At 44.4% G+C, this 16,843-nt stretch overlaps 1 protein-coding gene and 1 pseudogene across 2 annotated transcripts in view; one reads left to right on the forward strand and one right to left on the reverse strand.

The window, feature by feature from the left end:
• The window catches only part of npas3 (neuronal PAS domain protein 3), a gene marked incomplete at both ends in the record, with an annotated part of 476,542 nt that overhangs the window by 41,370 nt on the left and 418,329 nt on the right, over window positions 1-16,843 (reverse strand). Inside the window, one exon of the mRNA XM_080750653.1 lies at window positions 13,153-13,271. Within this exon, the coding sequence (XP_080606779.1) occupies window positions 13,153-13,271 (119 nt within the window). The remainder of the gene's footprint in view (window positions 1-13,152; window positions 13,272-16,843) is intronic.
• LOC308305458 (eukaryotic translation initiation factor 2-alpha kinase 1-like) lies at window positions 1,036-2,894 on the forward strand (annotated as a pseudogene). Its single transcript has one exon. The product of its transcript is annotated as a eukaryotic translation initiation factor 2-alpha kinase 1-like (transcript).

The following is a 16,843-nucleotide window of genomic DNA, read 5'->3' on the forward strand; positions in this document are numbered from 1 at the left end:
CATGACTGAAGTACAGAATTCAGCTGGGGCACCAGCAACTTTAGCAAGACAATATGGACCTTGAAACTTTAGAATCAGCGATTACCCGAATAACAATCTCAAAACTACCCATGCGACTTGGCCAAGAACACAACTTCTATCATTCAGTGATTACCAGAATAACAACCTCAACCTTCCCATACAACCTGGCCAGAACACAGCTTCTTAACTAGGTTAGTTTGGCAGCTAAGAACATGAAATAAGCAATAGTAGATAGCAGAAACAGCCAGAAATACTCAGCCAAGTTAGGCACCCTCTCGGAGCGGTGCATGGGCAGCAGTACGCTTCCGGCAGCAACAGGTGTGGCACCTGTGTGTGTCCTGCAGCGCTGAGTTTAGCAACTGAAGCACTGTAGGGTTAGTACCCTAGATATACTCTGAGTGGGGGGCGGAATATAATACTCCGCCCACCTAGGGGCGCGCCGCCAACCTCTTAGATCTCCCCCCTGAACTGGCTACGTCATTCTTCCTGCGCCTAATGAGCTGGCTGACACATCAGCATTATTGACCTCCATATTTAGGCATGGCTGACTTTGGAACTCCATATATGGATATGGTTGACGTGACATCATTGTGACGAGCAACCCCCAGAGAGTATAAGGCATTGCCGTCTCAGAGAGAGAGGCTGAGATTGAACCCACACTCTCAAGAATCTCCAACGACCTCCAACCCCCAGGACTCTTCAACACGGACCGCCAAGACAACAGTGCATCTTTAAAACTCTGCTTTCAAGACCCTCGACCTCCAGGATTCCAACAGAACTATTGCCATATCTATAGCACATACTCTGTTTGGCTTCTGCTACCACAGTTACCTTGAACCACCCTACAAACCATACAAGATAGTTTAAGCTCTGATCTCGGACACCACTGCAGCAGACAACCTATCCCTATACAGCTCTTCACCGGTGTGACAGACAACACAGCAAATATGCCAATCCACCACAACCTCCGAAGTTTCCAAGTCAGAGGAATGTACCAGTGGTAGCGACAGCTCCATGAGCGACCTCTTGATTCACGAAAACCTTTCGACAGCCAGAAGACACAAGGTCACTGGGCTCAGTTTGACAAGCAAAGACGAAGACGACTGCGTCCAGTTTGACACCTCCGACGCTGGTGACAACCGTGAGGTTCTGATGGCTGGGAAACAGTATCCCTCCATTCAGAAGTTCACCACTGCGATTCCCAACCAGCTTCTCCTGGGTTCTCTAATAGAGCATCTGTGCCTCATCTATGAGAGTGACCCGGCACGCTCACGCATGCTCTTCAGAGTCATCGGCCAACATCTAGCTGCCTTGAACCTCCTCTCCCCTCTGGCCATCAGTGACGAGTTCAGTAACATCAGACTCCAACACAACAAGGCCCTCACCGAACTGCTGCACACAACCAGATCCTCACTATTCACACAGGATCGTCAGCTTCTTGACACTCAGGCCCTCACTGTAAGACCCAAAGACGGACTGTTCCGGGCACAAATAAGCTGGATGGGCAGAATTACGCAGTGAAGAGAATTCTCATTAAGAATGTGTCCAAGCAGGACTGCATGAAGGTGCTCAGGGAGGTCAAGGTGTTGTCCAGCTGGGTGGAGTACATTCAGTCTGCAGTATACCCTCAGCCTCTCCTGCCGGCACTGAAATCACCCGCAACGGAAGATGGCACTGAGGATGATAGCCATGGCAGTAGCGGCTCGGGTTCCTCGATAGTCTTCCAGAGCTCCGGTCACACAGATGCGGATGCTGCTGTAACTGCCAATGGATCGGGTTCCTCTATAGTCTTCCAGAGCTTAGGTCAAACAGAGGCCGATGCCGCTATAACTGGCAATGGATCTCCGACAGAAGCAGACTCCAATAAAGCCATAGTTTCAAACCCGGAACAGGGGCAGGCGCTGTCTCCCAGAATGATGCATCATATCCCAGAACAAAACGTCCCCAGTACGTTTCCCCAGCATGGACAACTTAAGCTCTCTACCTGTCCCATGTTGGGCTGGGATGACTCCAACCTGTCAGAGGAGGACTCCAGCAAGATGAGAGCAGAGCTGAACAACAACCCCTGCGTTGGCGTGGAGAGTCTGCTGTGGCTGGACAAACATGCGACCAAGGAGGTCCAGTTTCATCTCCTGCTCTACATCCAGATGCAGCTGTGCGAGCGCTCCCTGAAAGACTGGATCTCAGAGAGAAACGCCATTGCCACAGATACACTCGCCTGTAGATGTCCCTATGAAGGTGTTGACACTGAGCAAACTCTCGGCCTTCTGAGGAGAATACTGGAAGGAGTGGAATACATTCACTCCATGGGAATCATGCATAGAGACTTGAAGCCTAGCAACATTTTCCTTCAGGGACATGCCTGCCATGTTAGGATAGGAGACTTTGGCCTGGCCTGCAAGGATATAATAGTCGATGAATCGCTGCCTTCTAACGCTGGCTCTTCATACACTCAAGGTGTGGGGACATTTGTGTATGCTGCTCCGGAACAGCTAGAGGGCACCCATTATGATTCCAAATCAGATATGTTTAGCATAGGAGTGGTAGCTTTTGAGCTTTTCCAGCCCTTCGGCACAGAGATGGAGCGAGAACGGACCCTCCAGAATCTCAAAGAAGGGAAGCTTCCAGATGCATTCTGCCACAGATGGCCAGTCCTGGCCAAGCACATCACAAAGCTCACGAGCAAAGACCCCCGTGTCCGCCCGGACGCAACCCAACTCCTGTGCAGTGAACTCTTCAGCAGTAAAGACATGGATATCCATGGCCTGCAGAGGAGGGTGGAGGAACAGCAGGAAGAGCTCAGTCAACTCCGGAGACAGATCAGTGAGCTTCAGTGTTCACAAAACTCCATTGAAAACTCAGAAGGGACCTGACTGTAACGACAGCCACTTTATTTTCAGGTTTCAGCCTGATCCTAATGCCATCGGCCCGTTTTCTAACATTTAAGTTAAATATCTCATAGCATAGCGGTCAGTTTTTATGCACCGCATAGCTGGAACAAACTCCCATGAAGTTATTTTAATTCTTCAGCTCTGAACTTTTACTCTTATTTTCCTCATTTGCTTTTAATGTATTCAAATGTTCTTATTGTGTTTTTCTGCTCTGTGTCCTGAATACTTTTGAATTGAATTGATTGATTGCCTGACATCTTTGTCGATAAATCGCATCGAAGTGAGTGGTGCAAACATGACATACGTGCATATCTCCTTGTATGGGCCACTCTGTCCATGACGTCAGTTACTTTATATGTATGTGTGCAGATCTCCAGATCCATACTAATACACACAAAGTGAAATGTAGGAGTGGTTTGCACCACTCAGAAACATAAATGTAACAACAACATGGAACATCATAATCAAAAGGATACATACACAAACAGCATTTCTATTGTGGTCCTTTAAAACATCCTTTGCATACATGAACATGAACAAAATGTAATTAAATTGTAATAACTAAATAAATATGGCACAAACCCAACATATAAATACACATTTTATAATGTTCTAAGTAAAGAACATTGAATTGCCATGTTAAAATGAGCTATACATGTGTAGAGTCAACTCGCCTTGCCTAGGATGTATCACATCAGGGATCTCCATATCGGCATTACAAGTTAACAGACCGATGTGCATCTATGTAGAGAATTGTGGATCATCAGTTCTGGACAATCGCAGACACATTCAAAAACACATAGCATTTCAAATATGAAACGGGCAAGGTCTCAGCTCAATCTGAGCTCAGTGTGAAAACTAAGTGAATGATGCCAAAGCATAAAACATTATGTGAATAAAGCGACGATAGACCACGGCACGTCACGTTCACAGCTTGTCCATACATTATACACAGATGTTGACCATTAGTCAATCTTTGGCAACAATCAGGCAGCTACAGTAACCAACTAGAACTGCACTCTGTCGAGGTGCCAATTTGCTCCTTGTGCACAAGTAGCGTGCCATGACATGCACTCACCACTGGCGATGCCAGATATACTGGTCCCTGATTGGGCTACGGGCTTACAAAGAAGGACACCGACATACCCAGCCGATCGCAGTACTTGGGTGCTCTGTTGGCGCAAGTAATGAGACAGAAAGCCCTATGACTGGAAAGCCTAACACAGAACATGAAGAAAAAATCAAACCTCGGTTCGAAGTGAAGCGGTGAATCTTAGTATAGAATTGTCTGGAGAGCCGGTATGACAGCCGGTATAATAGGTTTTAAAAAAATATATAGAAAGTCCTGCTTGCTGGTCTCTTAGTTGTTTGTCAACTGCATCCCTCTATAATTATTTCAGTTTCTGTTATCTTAGTGGCCTACTAAATTTTTCAACTTCTGCTAGATTTTCAATGTATTTACTCTTGTCTGCCTTAATGCTCCTTTTTACCATTCTGTTAGCATCTGTATTCTTATTGTGCCTTTGCTTTTGCTCTTATGCGGCTATTTGTCATTGCTGCAATAGGTGAGACCTATTGCATGTACAAGACAGATAAAACCTGAAGGCCAAATTATCATGTGAAGCTTGACCAATCCTCAAAGTATCCATTCATCTGACCGTGAGGGACACCGCACATATATTCTGGACGTACAGGACAGATAAAGCCTATTCATTCTGAACTGAAATGACCATATATGGACATGGGACACACATTTTGCTTTTTGAAAAAGCCTATTCATTCTGGACTGATATTTTGCACGTACGGGACAGGAAAAACCTGTTCATTCTGGCCTGGAGTGACCATATATGGACATGAGGTGACATACATTGTGTTTTTGAAAAACCCTGTTCATTCTGGACTGAGATCACCATATATGGTAATTAACTCATTCTGAGCCCAGGACATTAACGGATTAGGGGGTCCAGAGTGCCCCCTCCCGGCCCCATTAACGGCCGCTGTCTTATTTTGAAGGCCAGAAGTCTAGACCGGAAGTACTTCCGGTCTGACGTCATCGGATCGTGCGCCGGAACCGATGCGTGTCCACGTGGAGTTGTGTAATGGCCGACCGGGAGCTTTTATAACTGTGTAAAATAAGCGAGCATCTGCCTCCATCCTAGCTTCTAAAGTGTAGTTTTGAGATAATGGACATTAAAGATGAGATCGGCCGTCCACCTCAATGTTATGGGATGACTATTGTGTGCTCGTGGAGCCGTGATGATGACAAATCAGCGCGGATTTCGTCTCCGGAGCGTCGGCCATTGTACTAGGTATTTTTACTCGCCGTTACAGTAATATATTACTTTTCCCGCGACATCGCGTGGATGGCACTATAGATACTCTATTACTTTTCCCGCGACATCGCGGGGTTGGCTTTTAATGAGTTAAACGGACATTCTGTTTTTGAAAAAGCCTGTTCATTCTGGACTAAAATGACCATATATGGGCGTGATACACACAAAGCCACTCATTGGAAGCGGTTTTCACCGCTTCAAAAACCCTATACAGCAACCATACAGCTAACACCATTCGAAGATTTTCCGCAACTCATTGGCTAAGGGCCCTGCCTTTGTACTGCCTGCGACGGAACTCACACAACGGAACTCACGCGACACTATAAATAATGAAGATAACATACTGGTCTCGCCTTTCAGGCGAGCCCACAATATAATAATAATCATAACAATAAGGAATATGTGGCAAAAATATATGGCAGAACTCATTATATATTTCCCCTCAAAGGTGACGTGTTAATTGTCATGTGAAACTCAACCAATACCCCAGCTAACACCACTCCCAGATTTTCCACACCTCAATTACACCTCATTGGCTAAGGGCCCAGCCTTTATACTGTCTGCGACGGAACTCAAATACAATCGAGCTACCTCATTGGCTAGTGGCTCTGCCTTTCTACTGTCTGCGGCGGAAAATGCCAACTGTCTGCGGAGGAAATATGCGGAGGAACTCACGCTATAAATAATGAGGATAACAGTGTTCTCGCCTTTGGCGAGCCCACAATAACTAGAAATACTGTTCCTACGAAACAGTGTATAGGATAACATAGTGTTCTTGCCTTTCAAGCGAGCCCACAACTAGATAAGATACAATTGGAAATTGTAAGTGTGGTTGCTGACTGATACCCTATTGATTCCCACTCCCATTGATTCCCTATTGATTCCCACTCCCATTGATTCCCTATCCCGGACAGAAGTCTGTCTGTCTGTTAATTTCCAATGGTAGTGGAAAAGTTACCATAGTAATAAATAAAGTTTCCCCAGGACTATAATGTGTTGCCCTGTTGGGCAACCACACTAATTAATTAAATACTCTGTTCTAATTTCCCTTAAAAGGGAAATCCAGACCAAAACATATCCCCCCCTGAATGTGCATGTTTTCATAAATGTTCCTACCTGGTTTGGTGGATTTCTGTCATAATTGCCCCTGTTCTGATATCTCCAGACCCCTCCTCACAGCTAAAATGGGGCTTTTGCGACTCTTCCAGAAGCGCCTATTTTGGCCGCTTCAAAGTTAGTTTTTTTCTTTATGAATCGTCTATTTCTAGTTCCAAGAGACGCAGCAACGTGCTGTTAGTACCCCACTTGCAATAATCCATGAGAGCACAGCTCTGTTTACTCTTTCCAGAGAGCTTAGGCGAGATTCTAGCGTATCGCGAGATTTCCGGTTACAACGGTTTTAGCGTAACTTCTGTAGCCCAAAGAAGGCTTTGTCCTGAGTTATTACAGCCAGTATATACACAACAAGGCATTGTGGTATAAATACATAAAAAATGGCAGCAAAAGAAATATGAGGAGTGGTCGTCAGAACTCGAATGAGGAGCAATAATAACAGAAATCCACCAAACCAGGTAGGAACATCTATCCCACATTTAGGGGGAGATACCGTGTGTTTTGGTCTGGATTTCCACTTTAAGTACAAAAGTAATGACATCAAAATGTACTTAACGGTACCAAAGTACAAGAAAAAATAAATCATACTTTTGCAAATATAGCCATTCTACAAGCTTGTAAATTGCAAATTGCCTGTGTTTGTGTTGTCTCAGTATACAATAGCGCTTAAAGGGATATTCCACTTTCAAAGAAACTTTTGGTCATTTTATCGTCTACTCAGGCTTTTGTGAACACCCTGGAGAGATTTCAATTTGCTTGATTCAATATTTAGATATTGAATACTCCCCATCCAGGGCACATTCCTATACAAACCCACTGTAACTTCAAACTCCATTTTAACCATAAAAAACACTTTTTTCTGGTGAATACATCTATCTATAAATTAGGGAAAATCTACATCTGTTATGTGCGTGTGTCCGCGCTGACATCATCCAATGGGAAAGCCCTTGAGAAAACACAGTGACATCATCAATCGGGTGATGATGTCATCAACACCATAAAAGCCAATGAGGGACCAACATTTCTGGTGACGTCACCATCAATAAGTGCGACCTGATATAAACGTGGGGGGTGATGTCGTATTGAGGCATACAGTATATAAGGTCCATGAGAGGGGCCGTCTATGCCCGTAGCATAGCATATGCCAGATGGGCATAGACGGGCATAAACGGGCATATGTCCGATAAGCTTGAGGATTGGTGGATAGATGAGATTCACATGAAACTTTGACCAGCCTATAAGTGATTGGTCAGGTTTCACATACTAAAAACGAGCGAAGCGGGCGCAAACCTCTAGTCTATCTATAAATTAGCCAAATCTGTGTCTGTCCGTCCGTCTGTCTGTGTGTGTGTCTGCGCTTACATCATCCAATGGTAAAACCCTTGAAAAACACAGGGTGATGTCATCCAATGGGAAAACCCTTGAAATAACACGGAGTGATGTCATCAACTGGGTGATGACGTCACCATCATCACCACCAACAGCCAATGAGGGACAAGCATTCTTGGTTACGTCACAATCAACAAGTGCGACCTGATATAAATTACAAGACGCGCTCTGCTGGCGCATAAGTAAGCCATACAGACCTTACAAATCTATGTATGTCTGTGAGTGTCTGTGTCTCTGTGTTCATGCCCGTAGTAACGGGTAAGGACTATAAATATATGGGTAAGGTAAGAACGAATAAGGACTTCTTACTGTCTGTGTGTCTGTGTTTACGTCATCCAGTGGGAAAACCCTTGAAAAACACAGGGTGACGTCACGGCCACAAGAGGGGCCGGCTATGCCCGTAGCATAGCATAATGCCAGGTGGGCATAGATGGGCATAAACGGGCATATGTCCAATAAGCGTGGGCCTTTACTTCTGGGTTTGGTCATCAACTTGATTAAATGATTCAACTAAATTCACAGATGGATTGCAACTGTCAGATGCGCAAATCGGTATTATAAGGAATGATGTCAATGGTTTGTGTTGTGTGACGTCAGACTAGAGCTCTGGTCGACCTGAATAAGATGTGACGCAGTTTCTGAATCTCACATTTAGTCTGAGTACAACTGTGAGAAAGCCTGTAGTTTCAGAGTGTACTGTGAGATTCAGAGAGTCTTGGGAATATAGAGACATAGACAAAGAGATTGACAGAGAATTTCCAACCCGCATGAGACAGAAGTGGTGTCCATGAACCAAGACAAAGGTGTCCTGATCTGAGTTTCCATATGCCTTTCATATCTCGGGTCCTCCTCCATGAAGACATGAAGAAAAGCCACAACAACCTCTACCATCAATTGATGAGCAATGGACAGCTGCCCTCATCTTCCTGTCCGACGATCACCACCTTTGTAACCAGCCAGCAACAAGGAGACACAGACAAACCGAGATTTTGCGAGGACTTCAACGCAGCCAGGAGAAGTAAAGAAACATTTGATGACTTACAAAGGAAAGAAAACCTCTTATGTGATAAGAGCTTCATTGAGGTATCGACACAGCATGTCCACACCAAAGAAAAACCTTTCCAGTGTAAACACTGTGACAAGGGTTTCAGTCAGTTAGGTCTCCTGAAGACACATCAGCATATCCACAGTGGAGAAAAACCCTGTGTGTGTAACCAGTGTGACAAGAGTTTCAGTCAGTTGAGTGATCTGAAGAGGCACGAGCGTATCCACACTGGAGAAAAATCCTTTGTGTGTAAACAGTGTGACAAGAGTTTCACTGAGTTAGGGACTCTGAAGACACACCAGCGTGTCCACAGTGGAGAAAAACCTTTCATCTGTAGACAGTGTGACAAGAGTTTTAGTGTGTTTGGGAATCTGAAGACACACCAGCGTACCCACACTGGGGAAAAACCCTTTGTGTGTAAACAGTGTGACAAGGGTTTCAGTCAGCTAGTTCACCTGAAGACACACCAGCGTAGTATACACAGTGGTGAAAAACCCTTTGTGTGTAAACAGTGTGACAAGAGTTTCACTGAGTTAGGGACTCTGAAGACACACCAGCGTGTCCACAGTGGAGAAAAACCTTTCATCTGTAAACAGTGTGACAAGAGTTTTAGTGGGTTAGGGAATCTGAAGACACACCAGCGTACCCACACTGGAGAAAAACCCTTTGTGTGTAAACAGTGTGGCAAGAGTTTCAGTGAGTTAGGGACTCTGAAGAGGCACCAGCATGTCCACAGTGGAGAAAAACCTTTCATCTGTAAACAGTGTGACAAGAGTTTTAGTGTGTTAGGGAATCTGAAGACACACCAGCGTACCCACACTGGAGAAAAACCCTTTGTGTGTAAACAGTGTGGCAAGGGTTTCAGTGAGTTAGGGACTCTGAAGAGGCACCACCATGTCCACACTACATAAGAGATGTAATTTTAACTAGAGATACTGTTCCTACGAAACAGTGTGGGCTCGCTTGTAAAAAAAATGTTTTAAAACGAAATAAAATAAAAATAAAAATTTGTAATTAAATAAATTGTTGTTATTCTTTTATGTTTTATGTTTTAAAAAAAGTTAAATAAATAAAAAATATGTGTATATAAGTGAGTGGTTGTTGTTGCTAACTCGTTTAGTGCCTAAACCGAACAATTAATTTTTTTTTTTTTCAATACAATACAATATTTTTGTGGGTATTTTACTTACCCTGAGCTGCTTGTAGAGACGTGGGTGGTCCTGGCTCGCCCAACGCTCTCCAACGAGCCATTCTACGTGTTCCGACGATTTATTCCATTGAAAATGGTTTAGAATAAAGTTTAGAGCCCCCCCAAAAAAACTCAATCTATGCGCGACGTATCCGAGGTGCCGAAACCGAACAATTCCGGTTTCTTTAATAAAATGAATTAAATAATCAGAGGCCTCAACGAAGCCTCCGTCTAGATTTTCATCCAGGCCACCTCTTTCCACCGGCCCGTAATCGGGTAACGCTGCCGCATCGCGCCGCCTAATCCAATACATTCTCACATCTTTAGAGCCCATTTTCTCTGAACTGTGTTCCTATGGAAGCGAGAAAAAAAAATTTGCGGCTAAATAGCCTCAAATCGGGCTTCTAAAAAAGAAAAAGCCTATAGCCATCTGTTAGCTCTCTTCATCCGGGTCATGTTCATTCCACTGGTCAACGTGAAATGAAAATCCACTGCTGCGTGGGTACCCGTATGTTACAGCGGTGGCCTATGGGGAAATGTCTGGCACTTTAGCGGCCTCTTGTGGCCCTTGGCAGTCATCGTGCTAAGTTGAATATAGAAAATAACATTGTTTGAAAAAGAAGGTCATTTTATAATGAATGAAATACTGTAATGTTAATGTATGTAATGTGCTGGTTGTGCTAGTTTCCTTGTCATGTTTGTCTGGGAGGGACGATTGTTCACAATTCAAGTTTCTATTGATTCTGGGAGTTTCAGAGGCCTTTCTCTATCTTCATGGTAAATGGTTGTTCTTTGGATGGATTGAGAACTTTGTTGTCATTGTCTCTGGAGATAATCTCTGGTACTTTCAATAGACACATTAGAAGTTATGATACAGTATACCGGATTGTGGTAACTATAGTATGTTTGTAGTATTCCTGACTGGATACAATGTTGTGGTTGAGAGATGAAAATGTAGTCCAATAATGTGTTCTTTTCAGTGGTTACATCTGTGATTACTTGAAGATATCCTTTTGATTCAAAAAACATTAAATATTGGATGCAGTGTGGTTGATAAAGGATTCTCATTAAAGTCTCCACAAATAATGATTGGTTGATGATTCATCATGTCTAAATATTCCAAAAGGTATTTCAAATTTGAAATGAATAAGTCAACATTGTAGGTTGGAGGTCTATAAATAACAGTAACCAGTGCATTGATCGGGGCTTTAATTCTGACAACCATGAATTCCAAGTCAGTTACGTTGTGTATGTATTCCATTTCATAGGCTTGAATGTGTGTTTTAACATAAACAGCTACTCCACCTCCGTTTCTATTGGACATGTAAGAATTCTTGGTGTAGGAAACGTCTCGGTTACGTTTGAACATTGTGTAACCTTTTAAATGGAAACGGTCACTAATAAATGATCCTTGTAGATGAGTTTCTGTAAGACATAATACATCTGCTAAACATAGCTCATGGTGATATCTTATTGCGACCGAAGGTCGCATATACTCTGAAAAACCATGTCGCTTGAGTGACCTTCCTTCCGTATCCTCTGTGATGTCAGTGTGATGTCAGCGAGTTGTGACATCACTTCCTGTACAGGGCGGCTACACAAAATGTGGATAACACTATATATGGAGATAGTCCAGTCCATCTGGAACACAGGGTAGTGTTCCAAACATCTAGGCTGATAATCCAGCTTTTGCAGCGTCACAGGTTCAAGTCCTGACTTGCGACCTCAAGTCCCCATCTCTTCCTGTACGGGGCGGCTACACAAGACTAAGAAAGACAAAAAAAAGAGAAGGATACACAAGACTAAGAAAGACAAAAAAAGAGAAGAATAAAAAAGAAAAAAAGAAGGAGGAGGATAAAGATACCAAAAGGAGAGAGAAGAAAGGGTGGATGAGGTACAATGTGCGGTATCCTCCTCCGATCTGATACGGGCGGCTGGACTTAGATCACCTATGAAAGGATGTCCATGAAAGAATGTCCATCCACCTGGAGAAAAGAAAATGTAACAAGGAGGTGGCAACGGGGCGGCCAGATAAAGTTATTAGGCCTGGATCCAACTTTAAGTCGATGTATCAAACCGGTACTCGAAACGTACTTAGAATGTAACATATTTTCTAAAGTAAATATGGGGGCGGCTGTGTTAAGAACGTTTCGTTGTCAAGCTCAACGTTGGGCATTTGGACCTATACATGTAGAAATGGAGCGAATCTGTTTGGCCTAAACATGGAGATGTGGATAACACTATATATGGAGATAGTCTAGTCCAATATGTCATATGGGACTAGCGTCATAGACAGTAGCCATTGTTAATCCGGAGTCAATGGCTGACTGTCTGTACAGGAAGTGATGTCACATGACATACTTTTTAGGTCCATATATGAGTCCTAACATGGAGATGTGGATAACACTATATATGGAGATATTCTAGTCCAATATGTCATATGGAACTACCGTCATAGACAGTAGCCATTGTTAGGTCGGAGTCAATGGCTGTCTGTCTGACTGTCTGTACAGGAAGTGATGTCACATGACATACTTTTTATGCCCATATATGAGTCCTTCTGTACCACATCTCCATGTTTAGGCAAACTCCACACAGAAAGGCCCTATCGCCAACCCAACCTAGGGCGTGAGCGATAGGGCCTTTTTGTGTGGAGTTTGCATGTTCTCCCCGTGTCTCCTAGGGTTGATACCCTCACAAAAACATGAACAAACTCCCCCCAGAATGACAACAACTAGAATCGTCAGAGAAACGCTGTGGTTGGCCAGATGGTCAAGAATTGGCGCGACCTCGCCCTTTAGGGCGAGGTCGCATGTCACCCTGAGGTCGCATTCCACCTTTAGGTGTCTTACTAGTATTATCGATATGAGGTGCTAGTCCTTCTGTGTTATGATGGATTATGGTTAGTGTGTCATGACCGTTGAGAGTTTGTGTCCTCTGAGCAAGTGGCATTATGTTTTCAAAGTGTCATCTTATTAAGGGCTTTAGTGACTTCAGGATTTGAGTGGATTGTATTCTCATCCATATCAATGGATGTTCTGGATCTCAGGGGGAAAGATTTACATATTTACGTACCATAAGACATAAATGTAGGGTGCTAGTATCAATGTAATTCCGGGGTGCCTTGAGTACCTGAGCCATAACAGTTTGAGGAACCTGGGCTGTAAATACCTTGTATCCTGAGGACTTGATGTGCACTCCCCTCTTGGTGAGCGTGGACTTCATCCTGATGAAGAAGGAGCGTTCCAGGAAGTTGTCGGCAGCCAGGATGCTGGGGCTGGTCGACTCCACTGGGAAGAAACATGCATGAAGCACAAAACAGTCTTATATCCTCACTGATCTGCTATTTTCACTACTTTTGTGTGACTCTCTGTCTGGTATGAGTGCAGGACATTCATTTATTAAAGGTGTGAAGTGAGCGGTGCGTAATAAGCGTCCTGTGAAGCTTGGCCAATGAGCCAAGTGTGGGACATACTCTACCTACATACATACAGACAAAGCCAGATGTAGGAGCGGATCATCGTAGCGTCAATCAGTGACACATCAAACAGCTTATTCATGTTTGCCGGGTTATTGCGTGGGTGAAATAGGCTCTCTCTTGAAATACCTGTACATATAAGTTACAGTTAGATTGGGTAACTCAATTAGATCGTGGTAAGAGCGCTCGTTTTGTAGTTCACCACACACCCCTACCACCAACTGGATCAATTCATTTGATCCAGCGCACCTGTGTAATTCTGCGTAGTCACCATGAGATGGCGACAACAGCCATTCACTTGTGTAGTCGCCCAACGTCACTCGTTTGCGACACTTCTCTGTTGTTTACTAGCAGCCTAGCTCAGCTGTAGTTAGCCATTAGTTGACTATGCCTAACTTTAACCCTAACCCTAACCTTAACCTCAGTAAAACTATGCCTAACCCTAACCCTAACCCTAACCCTAACCTCCGTGGGGTGAGGCGCTATCATTCCTGCCGACGCTACGTTGTCGTTGTCATTGTTGTGGATCAAATCGACCGCAATTGTTCTGCGCCGCACGACGAGCGCTCCGTTTCTAGATCTAACTGTTTCTCGATCTAACCGTGACATATATAATCTGCCAACTTGGAATTCCTGGTAAATATGTCAGTGCTATTTTGCATATTCATAGATCCTTGCATTCTCAATTAGAGGGCAAAAGTCTTGCCAAATTAATAAATTGTTGAGCAAGTATTAAAAGTATTCAATATAGATACATTTTTAAGACTTTCAAATACAGTACATCTGGGGGGATCGCCTACACCTCAAAATCCCTTCAAAGTTGTCTCCTCTACAGCAGGGGTCTTTTAAACGTTTTTAAGACCAAGGACCCCTTAGTTGAGAGAGTTGAAGCAGGGACCCCCACAACCTTTTCAGAGATTTCATATAGTTTCATCGTTTGACAGCACGATCATCAGTGTATTTTGGATTCATGTCAATTTGTGTTTTCAGATATTTAAAGTTATACCATGTAACTTTTTTTATAAAACAAATCTTAAAATTGTCCTAACTGTTAAATCGCTAAAGTTTTAGAACACCCACTCCGTTATTTTCAGCTTCAAAAGCCTTCTCTTTATATGTTTTCTATGAGCCGTGAGGGGGGGAGAATTTGCGGAAAAATTACGTCATCATACACTACCGGCCAATCACAGCGAGGGTTATACACTGCCAGCCAATCACAGCGCATCTTGAAGTGGGGTCGCTAGGGCGGACATATTTGTAGTCTCCCGTGTGTCTCTATACTCGGGTGAACGGTGAAGCATGGGTGAAGGAGTCTGTTTCTCCGGAATGCCTGAACGCACAGGAACCAGGGACCCCTCTAAAGATAGATCTCGGCGAGGTGGAGGCAGACGCGGGGGTGTCCGCGGCGAAAAACGGCCAAAAGACGCGGACGCGACCGAGGTTTGCTATAGAGCTACTGAACACTAGTTGAGCAACTTACACATATAGCTTTAACCACTTGACGCGTCAATACAAACTTGACCTTTCACTCTGTACTTAGTCTGCTCTTTTCCCCCTCTACACCAAACCTCTGCCGAAAATAGCCGATCTACAAGCAAATAGCAGATCTACAAGCTCACAATGCCTCGCAGCGTGAGGCGTTGTGAGCTTGTAGATCGTCTATTTTAGGCAAAAGTTCTCCAATTATGGACGTTAGGGTTCAAGTGGTTAACATAAAAAAGGAGAAAAAAGGTTTCTATCACACAAAGATTTGGGGGACCCCCCTGTAGTAACTCTGAGGACACCGTATAGGGGTCCCGGATCCCCCTGTTGAAGACCCCTGCTCTACAGTACATCCGTCCTCGACGGAAGTCCTCTGTCAAAGCCAGCATCAGCATCATCCTTCAGTCAGTTTGTGCTGACAGTCTGCCTGCTCCAGCGCTTCCTACACGCAGGCCACAGTGCAGAGCAGAGCAGCCAGAGAGTGAGTGGAGAGGCGGCCATTAGTGTGAAGGTGAGTGTGTCCATCCGTCAACATGTCTGCCATCAGACCTTTTAATCAAATGCATATTCATAAGGCCTCCATTCATCTCCGACACTGATGGAGGACGGGACAGCCGGGGACCGCCCCTGTATCACCCAGGGACGGACGCACGCGCGCACGCCACGCCACGCACACGCACGGCGGACACACACACTCGCACGCATGCAAGAGCAAAAACACGCATGCTGTACATATACAATACACACACACACACACACACACACGCACAAACACACACACACACACACACACACACACACACACACACACACACACACACACACACACACACACACACACACACACACACACACACACACACACACACACATGAATATGCAGGGGTGTTTGTATAATGCTGACACACACACACACACACAGGTGTGTAAGCATAATGTACATAGATGTGTGCTTGAGTGCACAACGTACACACACATACAACGGTAGTACACTTATGTTGTGTGCTTGTGCGTTTGTGTGTGTGCACGTATAGGTGCGTGCAATCATGCGTGTTTGTGTGAGTGACCCACCGACGCAGACGTTCGAGGAAAATCCATCTTTCATTTGTCTTAGAAATGCACCTGTGTCACTCACACTTACAACATACACACACACACGTATGAAGGTATAGTGAAGTTATGTGTGTGTGTGTGTGTGTGTGTGTGTGTGTGTGTGTGTGTGTGTGTGTGTGTGTGTGTGTGTGTGTGTGTATGTGTGTGTGTGCGTGCGCGCGTGTTGTAGGTGTCACACAGGTGCATTTCTAAGATGAATTTTCCTTGAATGTTTATGTTGGTGGGTCACTCACACAAACACGCATGATTGCACGCACCTATGCACGCGCACGCACACACACACACACACACACACACACACACACACACACACCCCACGGTCAGTAAGAACACAAACATGTCATTGTGTGTTATTGATGAGGTAGAGAGGACGAATCTCTACCTCTGAAAGTAATACTGTAAAAACCTCATCATTTTCTCTCTCTCTCTCTCTCTCTCTCTCTCTCTCTCTCTCTCTCTCTCTCTCTCTCTCTCTCTCTCTCTCTCCTTCCCTCCACTCAGTCTCTCCTTCGTTTTCTTATCCTCCGTCAGTATGTCCGATTCTCTCCCTTTCTCGTTTCTCTTCTCGTTTCACTTATTTTCCTCTCTCGGTCATATCGCTTTCCCTTCTCTCTCCTTTCACCACTATATTCTCCTCCCTATCTTTCAATTGCTTTTCCCGATTTTCCAACCTTCTTTATCATCTCTCTCTCTCTCTCTCTCTCTCTCTCTCTCTCTCTCTCTCTCTCTCTCTCTCTCTCTCTCTCTCTCTCTCTCTCTCTCTCTCTCTCTCTCTCTCTCTCTCTCTCT

The sequence above is a fragment of the Nannobrachium achirus genome (assembly GCF_963921795.1).
Source record: "Nannobrachium achirus genome assembly, chromosome: 20".
NCBI classification, from domain to species: Eukaryota; Metazoa; Chordata; class Actinopteri; order Myctophiformes; family Myctophidae; genus Nannobrachium; species Nannobrachium achirus.